At 35.1% G+C, this 27,626-nt stretch overlaps 3 protein-coding genes across 3 annotated transcripts; 2 read left to right on the forward strand and 1 right to left on the reverse strand.

Moving 5' to 3' along the window:
* Positions 1–1,365: 1,365 nt before the first annotated feature.
* On the forward strand, positions 1,366–4,362 carry LOC141692542 (large ribosomal subunit protein eL21z/eL21y). Its single transcript, XM_074497413.1, has 2 exons — positions 1,366–1,675; positions 3,931–4,362. The coding sequence occupies exons 1-2, from the start codon at positions 1,439–1,441 to the stop codon at positions 4,186–4,188; spliced, it is 495 nt and encodes a 164-aa protein (XP_074353514.1). The 5' UTR covers positions 1,366–1,438; the 3' UTR covers positions 4,189–4,362.
* Positions 4,363–7,217: 2,855 nt separating this feature from the next.
* Positions 7,218–7,808, reverse strand: LOC141692181 (uncharacterized). The gene has a single exon (XM_074496915.1). The coding sequence runs from the start codon at positions 7,806–7,808 to the stop codon at positions 7,218–7,220; it is 591 nt and encodes a 196-aa protein (XP_074353016.1).
* A 19,064-nt stretch (positions 7,809–26,872) lies between these two features.
* On the forward strand, positions 26,873–27,400 carry LOC141692182 (uncharacterized). Its single transcript, XM_074496916.1, has one exon. The coding sequence runs from the start codon at positions 26,873–26,875 to the stop codon at positions 27,398–27,400; it is 528 nt and encodes a 175-aa protein (XP_074353017.1).
* The last annotated feature ends 226 nt before the right edge of the window (positions 27,401–27,626 follow it).

Here is a 27,626-nt window from a genome sequence, read left to right on the forward strand (position 1 = left end):
CAGTATGAAATCAAAACTAGTAGCAATTGTCTAACTATCATAAACATGAGAGTTAGCTTGGAATTTAATAAGGATTGTAGAAGAACAGCAATAGCTAAAGAGCAAGAAATTGATATACAGCTTATCCAGTTTAATAATATAAAGTGCATATATCATAATTATAAATTGCAGCTCGTGAGCAAACTCGTGTTCGGCTCGGCTCGTTTTTTAAAAAAATATGTTCGGTTCGGATAGAACTCGGCTCGGTGCTGTTCGTTTGCAGCTCTATGGAGGATCAATAAAGATTATGAAAGCGAACATGTGTGCATGTATGATCAAAGATGCATGACTCAAATAACAATACAAACAAACCTAATTCTCTGTACCGTAACGCGACGAGAGTTTAAGTTTCAGCGAATTTTTATGTATGCAAACTAAACCGGAACAATGATTAAATAACAATAAGTATAATTCAGTAAAGGGAACAGATTGAGAACTTACTGAGGAAGAGGTTCTTATCGGAGATGTTATGGAGAAAAAATAATCGAAGTCTATTTAACAAAATGTATTATGGCAAGTTTTGTCAAAAAAATATATATATGGCAAGTAATTTTATATTCCAACTTTCTTTCCGTTGTTATACATTACCTTTCTAAAAATAAATTTAAGATATTTTTGGATAGACTCGAAAATTACTAGTTATTTAATAAAATTTTAAATACAAAAATATTATAGAACCTTATTGATCACGTTATCATTAGACTGGGTGTCATTCCATTATCTAAGCTACCTTACAATAAATAATTTTAATTAATTAATTTCAACCGATAAAATCTTGTATAATTATAGGTGACAGACAATAAAAATATTAAAAATCCTGCAAAACACAAGGTGACATTTTATAAAAAATAGTGTCATAAATAAATCTATACTAACCGGAGTGCGATATAGTTTGACCATTTGGGAAGCCATTTTAGATTGGTTTACTTATTTCCGGTCATGGTCGCTGAATCTTCTTAGTCAAGTCAAATGATCACGATCGTTATATTCAAATACAAAAATAAATAAACACAACTCAAATTCTGATGTTTGAATTCTCCAACAACAAATATTTATATTATTATTTATTATTTATATTATACACTACTCAAGTAATCAAGTTCGAATCCAGCCAACAACAAACACATATATTATTATTTATAAACACACTAATAAGATTAAAATTTTATTATAATTACAAATAATTTAAAACATAAAATTAAGATATTAATGAGCGGGGTTGTAAAACTAGGAAATGGGCTGTTAGGTAACCCATCAACAATCAGCCCAAGCCCAACAAAAAAAAGAGGCCCAAAACATACCTATAAAAGTCACAAAAAGGATAAGATTAGGGTTTCTTGGCGCCTCCACACACACACAAAAAGCATTTACTGTGTGAAAGTGAGCGAGATTTAAGAAAATGCCAGCAGGACATGGATTGCGATCGCGAACGAGAGATTCATTCTCGCGAGCGTTTAGAAAGAAAGGTACAATTCATCTGTCTACGTATCTGAGAACTTATCATATCGGCGATTATGTGGATATCAAAGTTAATGGCGCTATTCACAAAGGTATGCCTCACAAGTTTTATCACGGCCGTACCGGTCAGGTCTGGAATGTAACTAAACGTGCTATCGGCGTTGAAATCAACAAGCAGGTGTGTTTCATTTCCTTTTTTCTTTTTATTTTGTTATAATTGTGTATTGTGTGTTTATATATTGTTGTTGTGGATCTGTTTAATTTTGCGTTGAATAAAATGTTTATAGTTGGATTATGTTTGTGCTAGAGAGAGAGAGAGAGAAAGGGAGGGAGGGAGGGAGGGAGGGAGAGGGAGAGGATCTAAATTTGATTATGTTATGTTATTTGAAATGTTACGATTAAGTGTTTCTATTGATTAGATTGTTGTAGTGGATTTGTTTAAAAAATGTTTATAGTTAGATTATGTTTTAGAGAGAGATAGAGAGAGAGAGGAGCTAAATTTGATTATAGAGTATGTACCGAAATTGATAGTTATGAGATGTTTCCGCGTGAAGTAGTAGCTTATTTGTTTCTAATTTGATAATGTTTGTTTGTGTGTGTGGGAGAGAGAGAGAGAGGAAGTGGATATGATTTTGATTATGCTATTGAAATGTTATGATTAAGTGTTGCTATTAATTATATTGATTTTGGAGTATATGTTAAAATTGATAGTTATGACTTACGAGATGTTTCCTAGTGAAATAGTAGCATATTTGGTTATAATTAGACTATGTTTGTGTTTGAGAGAGAGAGAGACGTGGGGGAGTGGATCCGATTTTGATTATGCAATTGAAATGTTACGATTAAGTGTTTCTATTAATTATATTGATTTTGGAGTATACATTAAAGTTGACAGTTACGAGATGTTTCCTAGTGAAATAGTAGCTTATTTGTTTATAATTAGACTATGTTTGTGTTTTTGAGAGAGAGGGAGGAAGTGGATCTGATTTTGATTATGCTATTGAAAGTTACGATTAAGTGTTTCTATTAACTATATTGATTTTGGAGTATACGTTAAAATTGACAGTTACGACTTACGAGATGTTTCCTGGTGACATAGTAGCTTATTTGTTTATAATTAGACTATGTTTGTGTTTGAGAGAGGGGGGGGGAGGAAGTGGATAGTGGATCTGATTTTGATTATGTTATGTTGTTTGAAATGTCTGTTAAGTGTTTCTAATGATATTATAGTATGTATTGAAATTGAGAGTTACGAGATGTTTCCAAGTGAAATAGAAGCTTTTGTTTATGAAGGAAAATTAACGTATAAGCGGCTTGTGTGTATGTATTGCTAAAATGATTTTGGCAGTTACTTGATTTGATTGTTTTAAATGTTCAATGTTACTTGAATTTGATAATACATAGTTCACTCTGTATTTTGGTTGATATGTTCTGTTTCGTATAATTTCTTGTTGGAGTTAGTCATGGAGCTATGTTTGTTTATGATGCTAACTTATGAGCAAATGTTGTAATGGAAGTTCCTTGTATACTACATGTTTTGGTGTATTTTGTTATGTTATTTAAATGTTACGATTAAGTGTTTGTATTGATTATATTGGTTGTGGACTATGTATTGTAATTGATAGTTACGAGATGTTTTGGAGTGAAATAGTAGCATATTTGTTTTTAAGGAAATGTCTGAGGAGCTTGTCTATATATAGCTAAAATGATTTTGGAGTTGCTTGATGTTAATGTGTGTAAATGGTTAAATGTTATTTAAAATTTGGTGATTATATAGTTTTCTCTGAATTTTAGTTGAAAAGATCTGTTTTGGACAGCTGAACCGTATAATTTGTTATTTGTGATACTCACTTACGAGCAATTTTGTTAGTCGTTCTTGAAATGGACTTTTTGTTATAGTGCTTGTTATGTTTGGCTAAATTGTGGAAAATAGTATTTTGTTCAACATAACAGTAATGAGTGAGTTTAGTGCTATTTATAATTTTATTTTAGTATATAGATGTGCTACTCTTATATCGGCTGTCACACACAAATGAAATGACTTAATATCTGGTATTTCATTTCTTTGTAGTTGTTGGAAAGTAGTGTACATTTCGCTTGATCAAAGCTCGTCTGCTGTTTTAATTTATGTTGTGTTAAATAAATTAAATTTATTTTGAACTGTTGGAAATTCCCTTTTGTTGCGGGTAGATTTTATTGCATATACGAAATTACAAGTACTTCCTCCCCTTTACTTCAAATTTAGAGTCTTTTGGTACATTACATAACATGATTCCTAACTTGCCTGTTTAAGTGATGTACTTCAGTATATCAAGACTTTGTGGTTTTTGAATGACTTCATTATCTGTTAAGAATTTGTTTTGCTTCAGATTTTTTTCTGGGCTGATTGCTTAATAACAAGTTTAAAACTATATGCTGATTAAAAAATTGCAGGTAGGTAATAGGATCATTAGAAAGAGGATCCATGTGCGAATTGAGCATGTCATGCCATCCCGCTGCACAGAAGAAGTGAAACTACGGAAAAAGAAGAACGATCAGTTGAAGGCTGAGGCTAAGGCTAGAGGTGAAGTCATCAGTACCAAGAGGCAGCCTGAAGGGCCTAAACCTGGTTTCATGGTGGAAGGCGCAACATTGGAGACTGTTACCCCCATTCCATATGATGTGGTTAATGATCTCAAGGGAGGATATTAAGATAACTTGTTTTTTTGTAGTGGCAACAATTTATTTGCTTAAAATGTCTGATACTAAAAACTGGATATTCCTTTCTGTAAGCTGAGTAGTTTTGTTTGAGAATGTCATTGGAGGCATGTTAAGACGTTTTTGTTGAAGTGACAATGTTTGATCTATGCAACTTCTGTTATAGTAGTCGTTTACTATCTTCTATCATTCAGACCGCCTTTTGCACGATAAGAACAGATGATACCTGCCTACCTTTTTTTCTGGTCTAGTTTACATCAGAAGTTAGATCATCCAGAAAACTGCAGTTTTAGGTGGAGTGTTACTGTGTTAGTATATCCGTGTTTCATGTATTTGGCACATTGCTAAAGTTTGCTAGATATACATTGGTAGAGTTTGAAAGCATTCAAATTTGTGCAAAAAGAAGTGGCTCATTCATCCCGTGACGGAGGGTCTGTCGGGCTGGCTGGATGTTTTGCACTTGTCAATTAAGAATGTGAGACGTTAAATATTGTCGTCAAGTGTGTTAACTACTACTCCTTCCGTCCCAAAATATTCTTCCCGTTTTGACTTTTTGTACGCTTCATGATGAGCGAATGATAAGAGATTGACTACTAATTTACGTCTAATCTATAAGATCAAACATATTCATGAGTGATTTTGTTGAATTCGTATTTATGTGTAATTTAATACAATGAAATTTTTATATTTAATACTAATATGAAATTAAAGATATTAACAATTAAAATTATGTATTGGGCTATTGGTAAACGTGTCAACACAAATAGGAAAAGTTTTCAGAGACGGAGGGAGTATTGTAATGCAAGAGGTATTTTTTTATTTCTATCCCTGTAAGATTACTCAAAACACTTAATTTTGTAATTTTATGCTAGACATGGAGTATACAAACTCAAAGTACTACTATTCACTGCGTTATGCTATGTGAAAAGATAGAAAGCAGCTGTGAATTGTCTGAAACAAAAGTTTGAACGAACCAAATTAATGAAAACACATAAAACAGACTGCGATATCAACTCAGATATAAAATATCCTCTGTTAAATTAATTTCATCCTCGACATAAAATAAAAATCATGTAATTCATAAGTATGAAGATTATGATCCGCAATTGTAAACGCACTCGCACTGGTAAGATTGACCCCCGGTTTTGGCGATGCAAATTCCATTTCCGTTGAAATTAGCAAGACATGATTGTCTACAAGCTGCGAGCACACAGTTGTTCGGATCGGATCCAACACATGCATGCATCTCTTCTGCGCATCAACCTGCGGCATGTTCACTGCATTTTGATCGTTAATATCTTTAATTCCGTACCTAAAAACGTTTTCGATTTGTATTTGACACGTTTGTCAATGCACACTTTTGATTATTAATATCTTTAATTTCGTATTAGTATTAAATATAAAAACTTTATTGTATTAAAGTACTCATAAATACGAATCCAACAAAATCACTCATGATTATATTTGGTCTTGTAGATTAGACGTAAATTAGTAGTCAATCGCTTAATATGAACAGTACGAAAAGTCAAAATGAGAAGTATATTATGGGACGTAGGGAGTAATACATATCATCTTAGATGCGGAGCTGACCCGGAGGCTAAACTCTTTACGTTAAAAGTGAAGTATCGGAAAAATTGAATTTTCAAAAAAAATTAAAAAATATAGCCATAAAACATATTTAATGAGCACATTTTTTATTTTTAGTTTAAAGGACTATTAAAAAAAATGAGATATTTTTTGCGTTTCGATATAAACACTATTCATACCTTATTTCTTGTGGCATAACAATAATATTTCGTTTGAGATTTTATATATATTACGGCACCTTCAAAATATTTGTGCATATATAAATTTAATGGAACGTGATAAGATTTTTTGAAAAGAAATTACCTGCTATGGCAATAACAACAGCAATTACAAAGAAATATTGAAATTTAGCCATGAGGGAGGAATGACTGGACACAAACTTGAAAAATTGTTATGTTGTGTGGTTCATTTATATACGAAAAATTGTCTGTAAATATTATTGTTTTTTGCGATTTACAAGAGACTAATAATCATAAATGATATCGAAGATTTTATTTCAATCAATAGCTATAAATTAATGTAGTTGTCCAATTTATGGTGGATTCAATCCGGATTTTATAGAATTAAAATTTAGATCCTTGAATATATAATTTGGATTTTGAATTTTTTTTAAAATATGATGGTATTCGATAAGAATTGTAAAAAATTATATGAATTTATTCAATTTAGATTTTTGAGGATTCATAACAATCCATTGATTTTGAATGATTGTCGTTGATTTTGGCCAATTTTAATTGTACGCGGAATTTAGAAGAGTTGTTGAATAAATCTCAAAAATTCTTGCTAATTTGAGTACTGATTCTAATAAATCCATCAAAATCTCTTGGATTTTGCTAAAATTTACGAAAACATAAAATACACTAACAAATTCATCAAAATATACAATTTTATAAAATACGAAACAAATCATTGACTTTATAATGGATTTTTAAAATCCAAATTAAATAACACTAGATTTTAAGACTTTAAAATCTAAGTTGAATATCCCTAAATTTTAAAGATTTTTTTCAATCTCTATTAAAAGATTTTATATTTTAAAAGATTTTTAGGATCCACATTGAATACAAAGGATTTTCAAAAGCCAAAAAAAATCTTTTATAATCCCAATAAAAAACACGCCTCTAAAGTTCGGGTCTATTCAATCAAATTGTTTTTAAAGGAAATTAAAATCATAAACTACTAAGTTTGGAGTTTAAGAAAATCATTAAAATTTAATAGTATTCAAAAATAGACAAACCTTTTTATATGAGAAGTTGGTTAATTTTGAAAAAAATTATAGTTTATTTTTAATATTTTGAAATCTCCCGAAATTGTATGAGATTTTGAATAATTTATAAAAAAATCTATTAAATCATCATGGTTCTCTGCGAGATTTTTAATCATTTTTTAGTGAAATATGCATAAAATGTTTTTTTTTTGAAATGAAAGAAATTTTATTAATGCATAATAGAATCCAACTCAATAGTCTCCAATAAAGTGCTAGAAGAAGACAAAAAAACATTGAAGCAATCTAGAGAACAAGGCACACGAGCCATCAGATGGGCCGCCTTGTTCGCTTGTCTCCTAATAAAACGAAGAGAGATGTTCCTATTGTCCTCAAGCATAGCCCGACAACGATCCATATTGTGTCCAACCTCCAGATGATACATCACTTTCCTACATATGGCAGTAACATCTAACATTGAGTCAATCTCAATGGTGACTTTCTTCCAAGGTATATTCATAGCCCAGTCCAAAGCTTCAACCAGTCCTCGAGTTTCAGCCTCAATTACAGTTGCATGACCAGCACATCTGAAGTTCTTACCTTCCACAAATTGGCCGTTGTGAATTCTGAGAACCATCCCGATAGAGAAAGATGTAGAGCCCACCACAACCGATGCGTCTACGTTGAGCTTTAACTCACCCTCAGCTGGAGCAACCCATTTCAGATCAGCGGTCACATCCCGTATATGAGCTAATGTCTGAGAGCCACATCTCTTCCTTTGCGCTTCTCTCCACTCACTAACCTGCTTCTTACTCCAATTCATCGCTAAAGTCGGTGTGACACAGCTGTTCTCCCACACTTTTTATTACGCATATTCCATATCCCCCACAGAGTTGTAGCAACAAGAACTGGCTCTTCACGTGACGAGGAATTGAGAATCTACAGTAGCCAACTAGGAGCAAAGAAAATCTCCCCCATATCTAGCACACATCCCATGTATTGCCAGCACCTACTAGCAAACTCACAATCGAAAAAAACATGAAGCAGATGTTCCACGTTTGAGTCACACATAGGGCATATAATAGGAACATTTACACTGCGACCTCTCAACATATTTCTTACTAGATTGTTATTACGACAGAAGCGCCACAAGAAAATCTTGATTTTATGAAGCACATCAAGGTTCCAGAGTTTCTTCCACCCTCCTGACTGATCAATAGCAACGATAGTCGTAGCTTGAGCCTACCAAAATTGGTATCCACTTTTAACACTATACTTCCCATCAGTAGAATGTGTCCAAGCTATACGATCCCTCACCTGATTTTGCGGAATATGTGTTGAAAGTATAAAGTTGAGGTCAACTTCATGAAATGAGTTTCCCACCTTAAGTTCATCCCACCTTTTAGGATTAATAAGAAAGTACTCACTTACTTTGGTGTGAATGGGACCATTGGTTGGGGTATCTTCTACATAGAATACATCCTTGTAGCGAAGTCGCGGATTATAATGAGCATCAATATCAGACCCATCTCCCAAGACCCACCGGAAGCCTTTAGCAAGAGCTTACTTGGCTTGCCAAATCCCAGACCAAATGAAACTCAACTCACCACCTCTACTGGCTCTAAGAAGATTAGAATGGGGAAAATACAAAGCTTTAAACACTCTCGCCATCAGAGAATTTGGATTGTTCATTAAATTCCAAACATGTTTACCCAAAAGCGCCAAGTTAAAGTCGTGAAAGTCCCGAAAGCCCATTCCTCCTTTACTCCTAGCCATGCTCATATTCTCCCATGACAACCAACGCAAACCTCTATTGTTGTTCGAGTTCGATTTCCACCAGTATACATTCATCATTACTTCTATCTCCCTACACAAGCTCTTGGGAATTAAGAAACAACTCATACAGTAAGAAGGTATAGCATGTGCCACATTCCTTATAAGGACAACTTTACTCGCTTTAGAGAGTAACCTCGAACTCCGGCTTTGGATCCTTTTCCAGACACGATCCTTCACAAAGTTAAACACAGATTTTTTTGACCTCCCAACAAGAGAAGGTAGGCCCAAGTAATTATTGTTTCTAATGTCATTAGTTACACCCAACATCTCTGTGAGCTCCTGTTGTTTATCTCTTCGCACATTTGCACTAAAAAAATTCCTGAATTTTGAAAATTGATCGCATGTCCTGATAGTTGTTCATACGAATTCAACAAAGATTTGATTACTTGAACTTCCTCTTTCTCTGCCCGAAAGAACAGGAAACTATCGTGAGCAAATAATAAGTGGGTCACTGAAGGAGCCCCATAACTGATTCTGCAGCCATTTATATGACCATTTTCTGCTGCTTATCTCAACGAACTAGACAATCCCTCAACACACAAAAGGAAGAGATAGGGTGACAGCGGATCACCTTGTCTCAGGCCGCGCTTAGGAGATATTAGTCCTACAGAAGAGCCATTGAAGCAAACATTATACGTGACAGTAGTTACACATAGCATAATCTAATTCACACATCAAACACTGAAACCCATTTGCTCCATACGATCTCTCAAATAGCACCAACTAACTCTGTCATACGCTTTACTGACATCTAATTTTAATGTTACTTCTCCTTCCGCACCATAAATATTTCTTTTCATGAAATGAATAACCTCAAAAACCACGAGGACATTGTTAGAAATATTTCTACCTGGCACAAAATGTTGTAAATATCACTAACAAATATAGCAACATAGAGGCAAGTATATAAAAAATTTAGCAAGTCCAGGCCAATACCACAGTTAACAAAATAAAACATGCATGTAAACAAAATGTTAGATATATTTGATAATGTTATGACTAATATGTTTTATGTTTAGATTTCAGATCTTACTTGAACAGGATAAATCAGTACTTATACTGAAGGTCGGGACTTAAGGGATATCAGTACTTATGTTATCAGGAGATAATCATCAGAAGATAGATATAAGAACTTAAGTGCTGAAGGATGATCAGATAAGGACAGTAGCTGATTAAAGTAAAGAAGATCAAGATAAACATAGAAAGAGATATGCATGAAGAAGGAATTCTGTGAAGAATGGAATACTTGGAAGAAAAGATATCTGATTGATATATTTTAGGAAGCAGAATTATATTCCATATCAATTAGCGATTATCTTGTAACCGTGTAGTATATAAACACAGACATAGGGTTTACACTATAAGTGTTATCATTATCGAGAATATTATTCATTGTAACCCTAGCAGCTCTCGTGATATTTTGTTCATCACTGAGAGGTAACAGTTCTACATTGTAACAGAGTTTATTGTTTCAATAAAGTTTGTTTTCTGTTACTTAATATACTAAAGTTAGATTTGATTGTATTATACACTGTATTCAACCCCCTTCTACAGTGTGTGTGACCTAACAAGTGGTATCAGAGCTTATCTGTTAACACACATACAGTTAAAGATCCAAACACAATCATGTCTGACACAGAAACTCCAACTAAGCCTACCAAAACTGAGGAACCATCGAAGACACAAATTCAGAGTCGGTATGAGACCATCAGAGTACCCATATTGAGACCATCTGAATATCCCATATGGAAGGTGAGGATGACCATGTTCCTGGAAGCAACAGATCCAGAATACCTTGATAGAATCAAGGAAGGGCCTCACAAGCCAACCAAGCTCGCTGTTGCAGTTGCAGGTGAAGCAGCAAAGACCGTACCAAAGGAGAAGAGTGATTATACTGCCGAGGATATAGCATCAATTGCTAAGGATGCTAAGGTACGACATTTACTGCATAGTGCCATTGATAATGTAATGTCAAACAGGGTAATCAACTGCAAGACTGCTAAAGAGATATGGGATGCTCTGGAAACAAGGTGTCAAGGAACTGACACAATCAAGAAGAACAGGAAGACAATACTCACTCAAGAGTATGAACACTTTGACTCTAGGACTAATGAGTCATTGACTGATGTATATAATAGATTTGTCAAACTCTTGAATGACTTGTCATTGGTTAATAAGGAGTATGATCTTGAAGATACAAACCTTAAATTCCTGTTAGCTCTTCCTGAATGTTGGGATTTGAAGGCAACAACAATAAGAGACAACTACAACCTTGATGAAACAACTCTTGATGAAATCTATGGAATGCTCAAGACTCATGAACTTGAGATGGAACAAAGAAGCAAGAGGAAAGGAGGAAAGTCAAGAACGGTTGCTCTTAAGGCTGAAGAAGAATCCTCCAAAGCAGCAACCTCGAGGAAAGACAAGGGTAAAGCTCTTTTTACAAAGTCTGATACTGAGTCATCAAGTTCTGAAACTGATGATGACTCAGATTCTGAAAGCTTGCCTCAGACTGATGCTGATGAGGAGATGATGAAGCTGTGTGCTCTTATGGTGAAAGGAATCACAAAGATTGCATACAGGAAGTTCAAGAAGGGAAAGAAGTTTTCCAGGAAAGGCATAAGTTCTGATAAGAAGAATGTCAGAAGATCTGAAGGAAGAGGAGGAAAGTCTAACAGAGGAGATTACAACAATGTTAAATGCTATAACTGTGGTGAGAAAGGCCACATATCTCCTGATTGCAAGAAAGTAAAGGGTGACAAAGGCAAGGCTCTTGTCACAAAGCAAGAAAGCTGGACAGACACCTCAGACTCTGAAAGTGAAGAAAATTATGCATTGATGGCAACTGCTGATAAAGAAAGTGGTGACAGCAGTTCTGAAGCTGCTGAAATAAAGGTACCTCAGACTACTTATGCTTTTCATACTGATGATATTAATGAGTTGAGAAGATATCTTAAAACCATGTTTGTTAGTTATAGAGATCAAACGTTAACATGTGAGAGATTAACTTCTGAAAACCTTGCTTTTAAGAAAAGAAATGATTTCTTAGAAAAAGAGTTAGTCTTGTTCCATCAAACTCAGAAGGATAGAGATGATGCTTTATATGTTAGGGATGAAGTGCTAAAAATAAATGAATCTCTAAAAGCTGAGTTAGAGAAGGAAAAAGAGATTATCAGGACCTGGACCAACTCTGGCAAAACAACTCAAAATTTGCTAAGTAGTGAAAACTGGAAAGAGGGCTTTGGTTATGGAGAAGATAAAAATGATGAAGGAACTGTAGAAATTAAGCCTGTTAATAAGAAAAAGCCAAAGTTTAAACCTGTTAAGTTTGTAACTATAAAGTCTGGAAATGAGAAATCAGAAGTTAAAAAGGAATTAACCTCTGACAAACTAAAACAGGAAAAGACAACTGAAGTAAACATAGGCTTAATGACAAAGAAGCAGCTTAAGCATAAGCTGAAAGATGTCAAGAATGCAAACAAGGTAAAAACACATAGGAAAAATAGGAATGGAAAGGAAGGTGTGAATAAAAGCAATGATTATAAACCTGTTCCTGATGCTCCTAGAAAGACATGTAATAACTGTGGAAGTTCTAACCATCTGGCTTCTTTTTGCAGGAAGAATAAAAATATTAACTCCTTACCTTCAAAATCAGGAGTTAAGAGTCAGTCTGTTAGATACAAACCACAAAATCCTTGTTTTCATTGTGGTAGTTTATGGCATTCCATTTATACTTGTAAGAAATATCATAGTTTGTACTATGATTACTATCTAATAAAACCTTCTTTGAAGAAAGTTTCCATTGTTCCTTCTAGTGTAAATTCTAATTCAAAGTCTGATAGTGTAAATTCTGATGCTAAATCCGCTGCAAATGTTAACAAACTTAAAAAGGCCAAAGGATCCAAGCAAGTCTGGGTCCTTAAAACTAATAATTAGTGGTCTTTGTGATTGCAGGGCAACAGGAAAAATATTCTAGTTCTGGACAGTGGATGTTCAGGACATATGATTGGAAATAAGGCCCTGCTGTCAGACTTTGTAGAGAAAGCTGGCCCAAGTGTTTCTTATGGAGATGGCAACATTGGAAAAACTTTGGGATATGGCAACATCAATCTTGGGAATGTCATCATTAAAGAAGTAGCTCTGGTCTCAGGACTTAAACACAACCTACTGAGTATAAGTCAAATTTATGACAGAGGTTATCATGTTGATTTCTTTGCAGAACATTGTGAAATAGTTAGTAAATCTAAAGGAAAAGTTGTTCTGAAGGGATTCAGGCGTGGTAACATTTATGAAGCTAAGCTTTCAACAAGTTCTGATGGTTATGCAATCTGTTTAATGAGTAGAGCATCAATTGAAGAAAGCTGGAATTGGCACAAGAAACTCTCTCATTTAAATTTCAACAATATAAATGAACTGATCAAGAAAGATCTTGTGAGAGGACTGCCAAAGTCAGTATTTGCTCCTGATGGTCTTTGTGATTCATGTCAGAAGGCCAAACAAAGAAAATCTTCATTCAAGAGCAAGACTGAATCATCAATTCTTGAGCCTTATCATCTACTACATGTTGATCTATTTGGTCCAGTGAATGTCATGTCTATTGCAAAGAAGAAATATGCATTGGTCATAGTGGATGAGTTCACCAGATACACATGGGTGTATTTCTTGCACACAAAAAGTGAAACTGCATCTATCTTGATTGATCATGTCAAATATCTGGATAAATTGGTCAAAGATTCTGTGAAAGTTTTACGGAGTGATAATGGCACTGAGTTCAAGAATTTGATATTGGGAGAGTTCTGCAAAAATTATGGAATAAAGCAGGAATTTTCTGCTCCTGGAACTCCACAGCAAAATGGAGTTGTTGAAAGGAAGAATAGAACTCTCATTGAAGCTGCACGTACAATGCTTGAAGAAGCAAAGCTTCCAACCTATTTCTGGGCTGAAGCTGTGCAGACTGCTTGTTTTACTCAAAATGCAACACTCATTAACAAGCATGGAAAAACACCATATGAGATGGTGAAGAAAAAGAAGCCGAATCTGAAATACTTTCATGTATTTGGATGCAAATGCTTTGTCCTCAAGACTCATCCTGAACAGTTATCAAAGTTTGATCTAAAAGCTGATGAGGGAATCTTTGTTGGATATCCACTTTCCACAAAAGCCTTCAGAGTCTATAATTTGAGAACAAAAGTAGTCATGGAATCTATCAATGTCTCTTTTGATGACAAGAAGATTGTTGGTCTTCAAGATTTCATTGAACATAATCAGCTGAGATTTGAAAATGAAGACTCAAATTCTGATACTGAAAATCCTGACAGTCTAAGTCCTGATACTGTAAACTCTGATGGATTAAACTCTGATGTTATTGAAACGGTGGTAACTACGTCAAAGGAAGATGCACCAATGCAGGGGGAGCATACTCCAGATCTTACCACATCTCAAGAAACATCAGAACATACATCTGGCTCTTCAAGTTCTGATTCGTCAAGTTCTGATAAGCCAAGTTCTGATAGTGCTGAAAATCCAAACATTGAAGAATCCAACTCAGAGAGCATAGTTTCAGGGGGAGCATCAGAAAATGAAAATGAAGACAGCATGGATCATGGGGGAGCATCCAGTTCTAGAGGAAATCTTCCATCTGCAAGGAAGTGGACAAAATCACATACACCTGACTTGATAATTGGAAATCCTGATGCAGGTGTCAGAACTAGAACAGGTACTTCAAATGAATGTCTTTACAATTCTTTTCTCTCTCAAACTGAGCCAAAGAAAGTGGAAGAAGCTCTTCAAGATGCTGATTGGGTGCAAGCAATGCAGGAAGAGTTGAATGAATTTGAAAGAAACAAAGTCTGGACCCTAGTGCCAAGACCAAAGAATAGATCTGTTGTTGGTACAAAGTGGGTATTCAGAAACAAAACTGACAGTGATGGCATAATTACAAGGAACAAGGCAAGGCTGGTTGCAAAAGGATATTCTCAACAGGAGGGAATTGACTATGATGAAACATTTGCACCAGTTGCTAGGTTAGAAGCCATAAGGATATTCATGGCTTATGCTGCTCATAAAAAGTTTACTGTCTTTCAAATGGATGTGAAAAGTGTTTTTCTCAATGGAGAATTGGAGGAGGAAGTATATGTTGAACAACCTCCAGGCTTTGTAAATTCCAAACATTCAGATTATGTCTACAGGCTTGATAAAGCACTTTATGGACTTAAGCAAGCTCCTAGAGCATGGTATGAGACTTTAGCTCAGTTTCTTCTGGAAAGTGGATTCAACAGAGGAACTATAGACAAAACATTGTTCTACCTCAACCATGGAAAGGACTTACTTCTTGTTCAGATTTATGTTGATGATATCATTTTTGGATCTCCAAATGACAAACTTTGCAAAAAGTTTTCCAAACTAATGCAGTCAAGATATCAGATGAGTATGATGGGGGAACTTAGCTATTTTCTGGGCCTTCAAGTTAAGCAAAATGAAGAAGGCACTTTTATTTGTCAAACCAACTACACTAGAAACTTGCTGAAGAAATTTGGAATGCAAGATTGTTCGAATGCATCCACTCCCATGGCCACTGCAACAAAACTGGATAAGGATACTGGTAAATCAGTAGATATTACTGACTACAGAGGTATGATTGGCTCACTCCTCTATCTAACTGCTAGTAGACCTGATATCATGTATGCTACCTGTCTTTGTGCAAGATTTCAAGCGGATCCAAGAGAACCTCACTTAACAGCTGTAAAAAGAATCTTTAAGTATCTTAAAGGAACAGCTGATCTAGGATTATGGTATCCTAGAGAATCAGATTTTAAATTAATAGGTTACTCAGATGCAGATTTTGCAGGTTGCAAAATTGACAGGAAAAGCACAAGTGGAAGCTGCCAATTTCTTGGAGGCAGATTGGTTTCTTGGTACAGCAAGAAACAAAAGTCAATTTTCACCTCAACTGCAGAAGCAGAGTATATTACTGCAGGAAGCTGTTGTGCACAGATTCTTTGGATGAAGAATCAGTTACTGGATTATGGGTTAACATATTCCAAAATCCCTATTTACTGTGATAATCAAAGTGCTATTGCTATGACAGGTAATCCAGTTCAACACTCTATGACAAAGCACATCAGCATCAGGTACCATTTCATCAGGGAACATGTAGATGAAGGTAAAGTGGAATTGCGTTTTGTTCCCACAGACCAACAAATAGCAGATATCTTCACAAAACCACTGTGTGAAGCTAATTTTACAAGATTGGTAAATGAACTTGGAATGGTTTCAGGTTCTTTCTCTAAATCTGCTTAGACTTGTTCTGTGTTATCAGACTTTATGCTCAGTATTTACAGAATTAATCTCATTGTGTATTCTGTGCTTAATTGATAAATGTCTTTAAGTACTGACTGTTGTCTGATATATGTTTCTAAACTGTGATAAGTAATATGTCTGTTTAAGTACCTATTCAATCCTATGAGGATAACAGTGCTAGATACTGACCTAGGAGTCTTTAATAAACAAATGATCCCACGTAAGAAGTAATTATTTCTATGGAAATCTTTTGACACAAGCAAATTCTGATAATTGAGCTTAGTTGAGTTTACTTTGTTTATCTTATTTCTAAGTCACAAATTAGAATAATGCTACTCATCTGTTAAGTTCTGATTCTATTAAAACTGCTGAATGTACTAAGTGCTAATAAACCTCACTTATTAAAGAAAAAGCAAAAAGATTAAAGAATAAAATCAGGTACTCCTTTGAGATCTAGAGTAAAAATATGGAAGGGACGACCCAAGTGCATTACTGGTATTAAGTAAATATGCATTAGAAAAGCAAAAATATTTTCTTGGTGACTTTTCACACTCTATGATTACTGGAGAAATACTCTGATAATAGCATAAATTCTGATAAGCAGTCGTGACTCACTTACACTGAGAAGCCACTGTAAAAGAGAATTTCAAAAGATGCATAAAATTAGCACACAATAGTTGAGGTGGACTCTAGCATGAACTCATTCATCAGTAGGATTCAGACTAATGACAGCTCCTTAGCAAAATTTTAATTATGCCTTAATTCTAAGATGTACTGAAGTGAATCAGACTTTACTCTTTGTCTGTTATTTAGCTTAACACACACTTATCACTCCATCTGAATGATGAAAATTACTGTGGAGGTCTATGTTATTTTAGATAAACAGTCAATGTGTCAAATTGCACAAATTCTGAGGACAAGTTCTGGCTGCATATTCTGATGATTAAGTTCTGAAGAGTATAACTCAGAACTTGTATGACGACTTACTAAAATAGACATTTCTTTTTCGAGTTAAGAAATTATGTTCTGATGACTGTTAAGTTCTGATATAAGTCTAAGTTCTGATATTAAATTCTAATATTTCACTTGACTTATCTGTGAATAAAATCTGAGAACAGTCTCAGTTCATAATTGAATATGTTGAAGTGGAAGATTAATGGTCATTTAGGTTAGGGTTCATGGTGTTGGTACCTGAAAAGTCCAATGTTAAGTGTGCAGTTTAAATCATGTCTCCTATTTCCTATGAATGTTATTCTTTTTCAAAGTCTAGGGAGACGAGGTAGAATTACTTCTACCTGTCAGCATTAAATATCTTTGTGTCTCTTGGCATTCTTTTGCCTATATAAACAACCACTTCACATCAGTCTTTCCATCACATCCTTCTCCCACACTAATCCTCCTTCTGTCGAGAACACAATGGTTCGATACAACATGTTTTTGAACACACAAACCTTCACAATGGAGCTTAGTTGTGCCGACTGGCAGCAGGAATGGCACGTTACTGCCATTCCTGAAGAGATATGGGGCTCTGTCCCACAGGAGGTGCTGACCCATCTCCTGTTCTTTTATATGGATTACCATCGCCATTTGGAGCGATTGGAGGAGGAAAGGCTGGCAGCTCTCCGCCAGCAGGAGCGAATCATACGACTCGCCATTCTGTTTGTCGAGAGTAGGAAGAAGAAGATGACTTAATCTCGTCTTCTTCCTGTTTTTCTTCATCGTCAGCTTTGTCAGGCTTCTTAGCTAGGACTAAGGCTGTTGATGTTAGATTTAGAAGCTTAGGGACAAATCTTGTATAATTATTGATGTAATTTTTATTTCATAAATGTATTGTCTTGATATATTAATGAAAGTTGTTTTTACTTCAAGACTTTGTCTCTGAGTCACTTTATCGTGTTGATAAATCCTGATTGATATTCTGATGACCATATAAATTTGTTTAATATTACGTTCTGATTCGTTTTCAGCACTTACTTATCTTGGTCATTTTCATGTAATTTCTTTTCAGAATATTGATGATGCAGTGAAAATAAAAAAAAATAATTTCAATCAGTGATAATGGTTTAAAGTTTGAGTTAAAACTGTTCTCTTGATAAATGGAACGGTTTTTCCTTGAAACTAGGCAACTGGGTAAGTAATGATTTCTGTTTTCTCGAGCCCAGTAACTATCCATAATTACTGCATGTCTGACAGGTGTCCAACGGTAATATTTTTTTTGTATAAGTACAACAGAGAGAAGATTTCTTTAATCTTTTATTGCTTTCATATTTTATCTCTCTTCTTACTTTTACTCTCTATCTCTCTATTTCTCACGTCCTTTTGTTTTTTGTTTTTCTTTGAGACATTTTCTCAAACACATTACAGGAAACAAATTTCTTTCAAACCTTAATGGCACCCAAGGACATTATCTTCGATGGAGCAAAGTTTGTTCCTAATAACTTCTCTGCAATACTTAACACGTCAGAGGCACCCTCTGAACTTCATTTCATTCAGGATTTTCTCACTAGTTCTGATATTGGGTTCGCTCTAACTGAGCCAGAATCCGTCTCTGGAGTTCAAGTACTGGAATTCTGGAGGAGTGGCGTATATGACGATGGTGGTGCTCAAGGGTCCCCAAGTATTATCTTTTCATCAGGGGGAAATGAGTATGTTGTGACTCTGTCTACGGTTCGACAGGCACTACAGCTACCTGAGGACTGTGTTTATTCCACCATTGACGAACCAGTTCTTCGGAATATGATGGTCAGCTTGGGATATGAAGGAACGTTGACAAAGCTTGGTCAGTTGAAGAAATCCTTCATAAGGAGAGAATGGAGTTTCTTCTTTGATTGCATAACCAAGGCTTTTGCCAACAAATGCAAATTTTGATGCACTTCCCATATTCAGCCAACAAATCGGGTATGCTCTTTTAAATCAAACTGATTTTGATTATGCACGTGCAGTCTTGGGTTTTATTGGGGATAGGATGACAGAAGATCGAAATACTGTATATTTTGCTCAATTTTGTCAGCTTATTCATAGGTTCTGTTGTAATCAGCCCCAAGGTTTTGGTGATTTAATTCCATCTTTCAGAATAGCTAAAAGGGCTTTCACTGATTTATTATCTACTGATAATAAGAAGGCTGTGTTAAGACCCCTCTTAATACCCTTATCTGTTAAACAAGCCTTAATCACCTATGACCCTGTAAAGTACACTGCACTTTATCCTGATGTTCAATCATCAGAACCTGGTCCATCAGCACCTACCACTTCTACTCCGCCACCTCAAACCTCTAAACCTCAATCTTCAGAACATTCTTCCCAACCAAAGAGGACACAGAATGTTCCTCAAACATCTCAAAAGAAAAGGAGAATGGCATTGCGAGATGAATCTGATTCTGAGGAACCGGTTTCTGCTAGAGAAACTGTGACAGCTGAAGCTGAGAAAAAAATTTCTCAGAAGGATTCTGAACTTGGGGGATCTAGGCTACTCAAGAGGCTTAGAAGAATGACAGTTCCTGAAACTCCCAAGGAATCTAAATTAAAAAGGAAGTACAAGAAACAGAGGGCAAAAAGGCCAGTTTCAGATGATGAAGAGGAAGCTGCTAAGGAAGGGGATCAGGAATCTCTGATCTCCCACAACAAAGAATTTGCTCCAGTTACTTCTTCTCCATCAACTCCATCTAAGGAAGCTGTTTCTGAAAAGGCTATAACACCATCTGTGTCTCCAGTTGCACCAGGCACAAGTGCTGATATTGTTATTCCAAACTTGGTAGTGCCCGGAGTAATTCACTTAGAAGCTCCAACAACAACTACTCCTTCAACCACACCTGTTGCTGATACTGTACAGACTCCAGAGTTATCTACAACACCTTCTCTGCGTCATGATGTTGATGATCAGACTTTAGGTGAGCATCAGGATATGGCTGTTGATCAGAACTTAGAACCATATCAAAAATTAGAGGATGCTGAAGTCTCCATTGCTACTCACACTGTTGTTTTAGCAGAAGATACTGATTCTTCAAGTTCTGATGCTGCACATGTTGGAGATACTGGTACTGCTGCTCCAACTGTAGATGCTGATGCAGCAGGTGCTTCAGGACATACTTCTCATCAGACTCTTCCTAAGTCTGAACTAGTAAAGAAGTTTGTTATCATGGATGCACCAGTGCCTTGGAGTGAAACTCCTGCAGGTCAGGAGTGGACTAAGGAATGGAACTCAGTTTCATGTGTTCCAAATGCTTTACATCTTGCTGAGCACTTGACTAAAGCTGATGAAATGTTAACTTCTGATGATTTCAAAACCCAGCTTAGAGTCACTGCATTGAGTACTAAACATTTACAAGGTCTTCATTCAACTACTCATGCAGAGCTAAACAAGATCAAGGAGGAATTTATCAAGCAAGAACAAATTTGGAAAATTGATAAGAAAAAGTTCTTCCAACCTTCTATTGACAGGATTGCTTACATTGAGAAGACTCAAGATCGTCAACAAGCACAAATTAATGACATCCTGAAAAATCAAGCTTCTCAGCAATCACAACTAACTGAAATCCAATCCTCAGTGGAATTGCTTATCTCTCTTCTACTTCCTGCTGATGCCAAAAAGGGGGAGAAAGTAATTAAGTCCAAATGCAAGACTGACAAGACACTGCAAGGAAAGGATGATGAAAGAGATGACCAAGGAAACTTTGGAATGGGTAGAGGTCATAGTCAAGGTGAAGGATTCTCATCAAAAGAAGCTGAAATTGCAAGTTACAGGATAAGTTCTGATACTGGTAAAAGAATAAGTTCTGATACTGGTAAAAGAATAAGTTCTGATGAACTTTTAGATCTTGATGAAGAAATGTCAAGACGGTTATTTCTTCAAGAAAATCCAGGAATAGACTTGGAAAGATTAAAGGAAGAAGAAGCCAGACTTAAATCAGAGAAAGTCACATCTAAATCTGAAGCTTCTGGTAAAAAGTCACTTCCAAAACTTAAAGGCATTGTGATCAAAGAAAGGACATATACTGAAGCAACATTGGCTAGATCACAACCACAGATAGATCCAAGATCCAAGGGCAAAGAGAAAGTTGGTGAACCTATCAAGGTTTATATGCCTCCTGAGGATGAAGAAATTACTAATGAAAAGGATAATCTTGCTCTGACTTCAAGAAAAGTTCTTAAAACAACCTCTGACATGGCTCAAGTTGTTCAGAGTCAAGAAATTGTAAGTTCTGATATTCAGAAGAAGCAAGTAACCTCTGACATAGCTCAAGTTAACTTGATATCAGAAAATAGATCAAAGACACTCCTACCAGGATTCACTAAAGCAAAACAGACTCAACCTTTGAAGACTGCTACAAGTGGTTTTGAAGCAAGAGTAATCACAGGAAAGGAAGCAAGAGATAAAACTGGATTGGGAAGTGTTAATGAAAGAAGAGTAAGTAATACTACCAAAGATCCGACTTCCTTGAGTGAACCAGGTATTGGAGGAACTCCTGAGAGATTGAATCAATTGGAATCTGTACAGATGGTTTACCATACCTACTTGAAAGAACACATTATGTTGTATTTCATGACAGACGGTAGGGTTTATCATATAAGGCAAAATGCCATTCCGTTGAAGTATTTTGAAGAATTGGAGCATGTACTTTTCTTACTTCAAGTGGGTGACAGAATAACAGAAAGTGCTGCAAACTACTTAAAAGAACAGATTCAGAGACAGAAAAGACTTTATTCTGTTAAGTCTGACAGCATATATGTTCCAAAGTACAGAAATCACAATGGTGATATTGTTGATATGAAGCCTAATACTGCACAGATCAGAACATATCTTGGTATTAAGGGACTTGAATTCAATCTAGAGTCTGACAAAGCTTATGTCATAAGACTAGATCAGGAGTTGAGAAAAGTAAAGATTAATTATCTCAGAGCTGCAATCTTTCAAACTGGTGAAGATACTGCAGAGCTTAAAGATGTTAAAAGGAGAATGATTGATGAACTCAGATATGCTGAGAAATGTTTGTTGAAGAACTATCTTAGAACAACTCCTGACATCAGAGAGATAAGAAAATGATGAAGCCAAGTCGAAGATCTACAACTGCTTAAATTCTGATATTTATACAGACTGAAGTTATTATCAGAAGTTGAAATTGGTAAAAGCTTCAAGGACTGTAAGTTGTAGTTATCTAGTCTAATTCTCATGCATTTGTACTTAATGTTTTTGACATCATCAAATATCTGTTAAACTTGTATATTATGTTAATTTACAAGTTGGGGGAGATTGTTAGATATATTTGATAATGTTATGACTAATATGTTTTATGTTTAGATTTCAGATCTTACTTGAACAGGATAAATCAGTACTTATACTGAAGGTCAGGACTTAAGGGATATCAGTACTTATGTTATCAGGAGATAATCATCAGAAGATAGATATCAGAACTTAAGTGCTGAAGGATGATCAGATAAGGACAGTAGCTGATTAAAGTAAAGAAGATCAAGATAAACATAGAAAGAGATATGCATGAAGAAGGAATTCTGTGAAGAATGGAATACTTGGAAGAAAAGATATCTGATTGATATATTTTAGGAAGCAGAATTATATTCCATATCAATTAGCGATTATCTTGTAACTGTGTAGTATATAAACACAGACATAGGGTTTACACTATAAGTGTTATCATTATCGAGAATATTATTCATTGTAACCCTAGCAGCTCTCGTGATATTTTGTTCATCACTGAGAGGTAACAGTTCTACATTGTAACAGAGTTTATTGTTTCAATAAAGTTTGTTTTCTGTTACTTAATATACTAAAGTTAGATTTGATTGTATTATACACTGTATTCAACCCCCTTCTACAGTGTGTGTGACCTAACACAAAATCAGTAACTGAAATAACGAAGAGAAAAACGAAGATGTACCCGATACCATAGCTTTCAACAGTGACTGAAAATAATGGTTGTGCACAGATACAGAACGCCAAGAAAAGAAGATCATATCTGAGTCACCAGGCCTTACTAGAAGTTCCGGATGCTCTTGAAGAGAATATTGCCCCATATCTGCTGTGTGTGGGATGCGTGCAATATCTCCACCAGGATAAAACAACTCGGAGTTTGTGTTAACAGCAGCAACAAAACCCCCACCCCAACCTTGACTTCAGGACCACTGCAGGTTCCAGTCCTTTAGTAAGAGGATCAACTATATTATTCTGAGTTCCTATGAACTCTATAGCTATGATCCTATCAGTCACTAAACCCCTTATAGACTTGAGTCTAACTTGGATGTGTCTCTTAGTTTTAGCATTATGTTTTTTAATGCTAATCTTGTCGATAATTGTTCGACTATCACAGTGAATAGCAATAGCAAGAAGCGGTCTGCTTACCATAGGTATCGCAGACATAAGTCTGTGTAACCATTCAGCCTCCGTCCCTGTGACATCAAGTGCACGCAACTCAGCCTCAAAAGTAGACCGAGTAACTATAGTCTGTCTGCTTGACTTCCAGGATATTGCTCCACCAGCCAAGGTGAACACGTATCCAGTCACTCCATTAGAACCAGACTTCTTAGCTATCCAACTTGCATCACTGTACCCTTCAAGCACACCAGGGAATCTCCTGTAGTGTAAACTAAGGTACATTGTGCATTTTAGATATCTAAGTACTCTATCAAGAGCATCCCAATGAGTTCTGTTTGGACAGCTTGTATATCTAGCCAACTTAGACACAGAATATGAAATATCTGGTCTAGTACAGTTAGCAAGATACTGCAAGCTCCCAATAATTTGAGAATACCTTAACTGAGACACATGCACTCCTCAAGTATTCTTGATAAGGGCAACTTTTGAATCATAGGGTGTACTAGCGATTCTACACTGTGAATAACCATATTTCTCAAGTATATATTTCTCTATATAATGTGATTGAGTCAAGGTTATTCCTTCAGTGGACTGAATCAGTTTGATTCCAAGAATCACACTTGCCTCACCCATATCCTTCATTTCAAAATGTTTTTTCAAGAATTCTTTAGTCTCGTTAATAATCTCAATATTGGTTCCATACAGTAAAATGTCATCCACATATAGGCATAAAATAACACACTCATTACCTTTAACTTTAGTGTAGACACACTTATCACTTTCATTAATCTTATAACTGAAAGGCAATACAGTTTCATCAAACTTTTTATGCCAATCTCTGGGAGCTTGTTTCAAGCCATAGATGGACTTGATCAACTTACATACTTTCCTTTCATTGCCAGATGCAACAAATTCTTCAGGCTGATCAATATAAATCTCTTCTTCAAGTTCACCATGAAGAACAGTCGTCTTTACATCCATCTGATGGATGATAAGACCATGGACTCTCCACCTCTTGAGCTCATCAAAACGTCAGACTGTATAAAGCCAACTTATCAGTCTGTTCTAGCAAAAACAAAGGACAGAAATACAATCCTAGGTCACATTCCAGTTCAACAAACTCTTGAAGGAGAAGAAAACTTGGTATATGAACCTGAGTTTACCTCCTTTGACTACATTTATAAGCTGGGAAAAAGAGCCACAGAGCAGACCTTCGTTGAAGAAAAGTTTTTCACCACTGATAAGAAAAACATTAGTTACTTCAACTGCTACCCTAATTCTCACCCACAATTAGTGTAGGAAGCTTTCAATTACGGATTATTATCCGTAGTTTATCCATCTAGTAATCTTCTGGAAATTTCAAAATTCTCAGAAAATTTCAGAAAGGCCATAAAAACATACAGGACCAGGTATGCAAATGAAAAAGAAATTTTCCTAAAATTCCAGAGTAGCATCATCTCCTGGAACGAGAAAGACGAGCCTATATACCCGATTACCTTAATCCAGCTCGGAATTATTAAGGAAAAAGATTATAGTCCAAGTCAGGCTAGTCCATGTTCAGTCGAAAAGCAAGATTTGCAAGAATTGGTTGTTCAGAAATTGATCATAATAGCAGAAAAACTATTTGCAATCAATGAAGAGGCACACATCAAAGTTAATTACTGCTCCAGTAATTGCTTAATGACCTCCCACTTTTATCAAAAAATTAGTACTAAAGATCTCAACAAGATTCTTATTTTCAGAAAACCTTTTCTTTATGGAAAGATTGACGACATTCACTCAGACAGATTATGCAATCGATTAAAGAAAATTGTACCAAAGTCAGGGTATATGTTCAATTGTCTTATCTGCTCTCACAAGCCAAAAGATAATGACAAAGCCACTCCAGACAAAGAATCTGGAAAAAGAATAATGGAGGACCCCTCCACTTCAGCAGAAGATAAAAGACTTTTGCCTAAAGCAGGAATACTGCTCAAAGCAAAACCGGGACAGCGTTTCTAATGGAGCATCTTATCTTTTTGAAAAAGGTAAGGAATCTACTTTATGAAAAGCAGAAGACATCTACTTTATGAAAAGCAGAAGGCATCTACTTTATGGAAAGCATAAGGCATCTACTTTATGAAAAGCAGAAGGCATCTACTTTATGGAAAGTAGAAAGCATCTACTTTATGGAAAGCAGATAACATCTATTTTATGAATTATTAGAAGACGGCGAGTCTTGTAATAGATCTCTTCCTTACTCTATAAAAGGAGAGCTAAGTTTTAGGAAAGGGCATCTTGTAATTTATAACGGAGACTCTTTCTTAATTCCAGAGAGAACCTGTAATGTATAGTGAGTAAAAACCCCAACGGGGTTTTAAGCTATATATTATGTAAATGTTTGAGAAATAAATAATATTTGCCTATTTTGACAATACTTATATGGTGTTCCGCGTTTTGGTATCAGAGCCATGTTGTTTATTTAATTCTTCAGTATCAAGGTTTGATTATATCCTTGAGGGAGTAAGTCATAGCAAAGTACCGTTTAGGCAGGTGGTCGTTGAGGGAAGAAGCAGGTGCATCCTTGGAGTAATCAACACCAGGTTAACTACAAAATTGAATGAATGCTCGGATCATATCTTACAAAGACTCGGGTATGTCAAAATTATGTATTATATTATTAAACCTTACTGCAAATACAAATGCTTAGAACTCTGTATTTTTAATAAGTGTTAAATCTTTTTAAATCTTCTCATTTCATGAGTAGCAATAATCATCTGTGGTTAGTAAATATATCTTGAAATACTATGATTTCCATGAATAACCATCAATACTTAGAACACCTTTTACAGGTTTATAGAAAGATTGTCATTAACAAAGACAATAGAAAGATTAGATTTCTTATTTGGGATCTAGAAGAATTCAAAACTGAACAAATTCGATTTTATAATAGATATTCTATGCAAATAGAAACAGAGATATCTTCTCTTAAAAGAATTCTCAGTTATGATCTTATTAAGAATCCATAAATGAGTTTTTTAACAGAAAAACTTCCCGAGGAAACTCAAGATGAAAATAATTTGGAAATCGAGTTTTCTGAAAATGAAAAAGGTTTTCAAGCAAGCTTTTTGATAAAGCAAGAAATTCTTTCTAAAATCAAAAGTAGCAGACTCGATTTAAGAAAAGAAAAAATATTTAACATTCCTATGTTAAATTATTTTAAAAGGAAAAACAATATCTTTTATTATATCTCTACCAAAGAAATGCATGTAGATATAAAAGATACTACATGTTTAGTTTATCTGCCTTTCATCACTAAGGATGAGATAAACAAAAATTTGTTGAAAATAGACTCTAAGATAAGATCTACTATCGGTGTAGTTCACTTAGGTGCTATAAAATTTTTGCTTAAAGCAGAATTTCAAGAAGGAATAGATTCTCCTATTAAAATGGCTTTAATAGATAATAGAATCAATGACCGAAGAGATTGTATTTTAGGTGCTGCTAGAGGTAATTTAACATACCAAAAATTCATGTTTACTGTCTATCCTAAATTTGGTTTTAGTTTAGAAACTAAAAATATTGATCAGATATTATCTTTTGTGCATGACTTTAAAAGCCATAATCTGATGAATGCAAGTGATAAAGTATTTAGCTTAACTTATGTTATTGCTTATGCTTTAACCAATAGTCACCATAGCATCGACTATAAGAAAAATGAATATATCGAATTGGACGATGTATTCTCAGAAATAGGATATGTGGAAGAACAACAATTTTCAGATATCAGTCATTTAGATAATTCTTGGGCAATTGATATTGCAAAGAATAAGCCAATTATAGGACAAAAACTTAGAATGAGTTTTAGAGGAAGAACCTTAGAGATTGGTGAATCTTCTAATACCTCTAATAAAGAACTACTTCATAGCATGTCCAGAAGAGTTGATGATTTATGTCAGAAACCGGATCATCTGTAGTCATTTTAAATACTAATATGCACCCGCATATTTATAAAAAAGGAAGAATTGTAGAGTTTATGAAATTAAATGAAGGAATAGACCTTGAACCAAGAAAGTACGTCTTCAGTGGTGTTGTAGGAAGTAATAGCCTTAACACTATTATTTCTTCAACGAATAATCTTAACCAGATTACAGGAAGATGTTTACTAGGAATCTACAACTTACTGTCTTACTTCGGACTAAG

The sequence above is a fragment of the Apium graveolens genome, chromosome 10 (genome assembly GCF_009905375.1).
Source record: "Apium graveolens cultivar Ventura chromosome 10, ASM990537v1, whole genome shotgun sequence".
In the NCBI taxonomy this organism is placed as follows: domain Eukaryota; kingdom Viridiplantae; phylum Streptophyta; class Magnoliopsida; order Apiales; family Apiaceae; genus Apium; species Apium graveolens.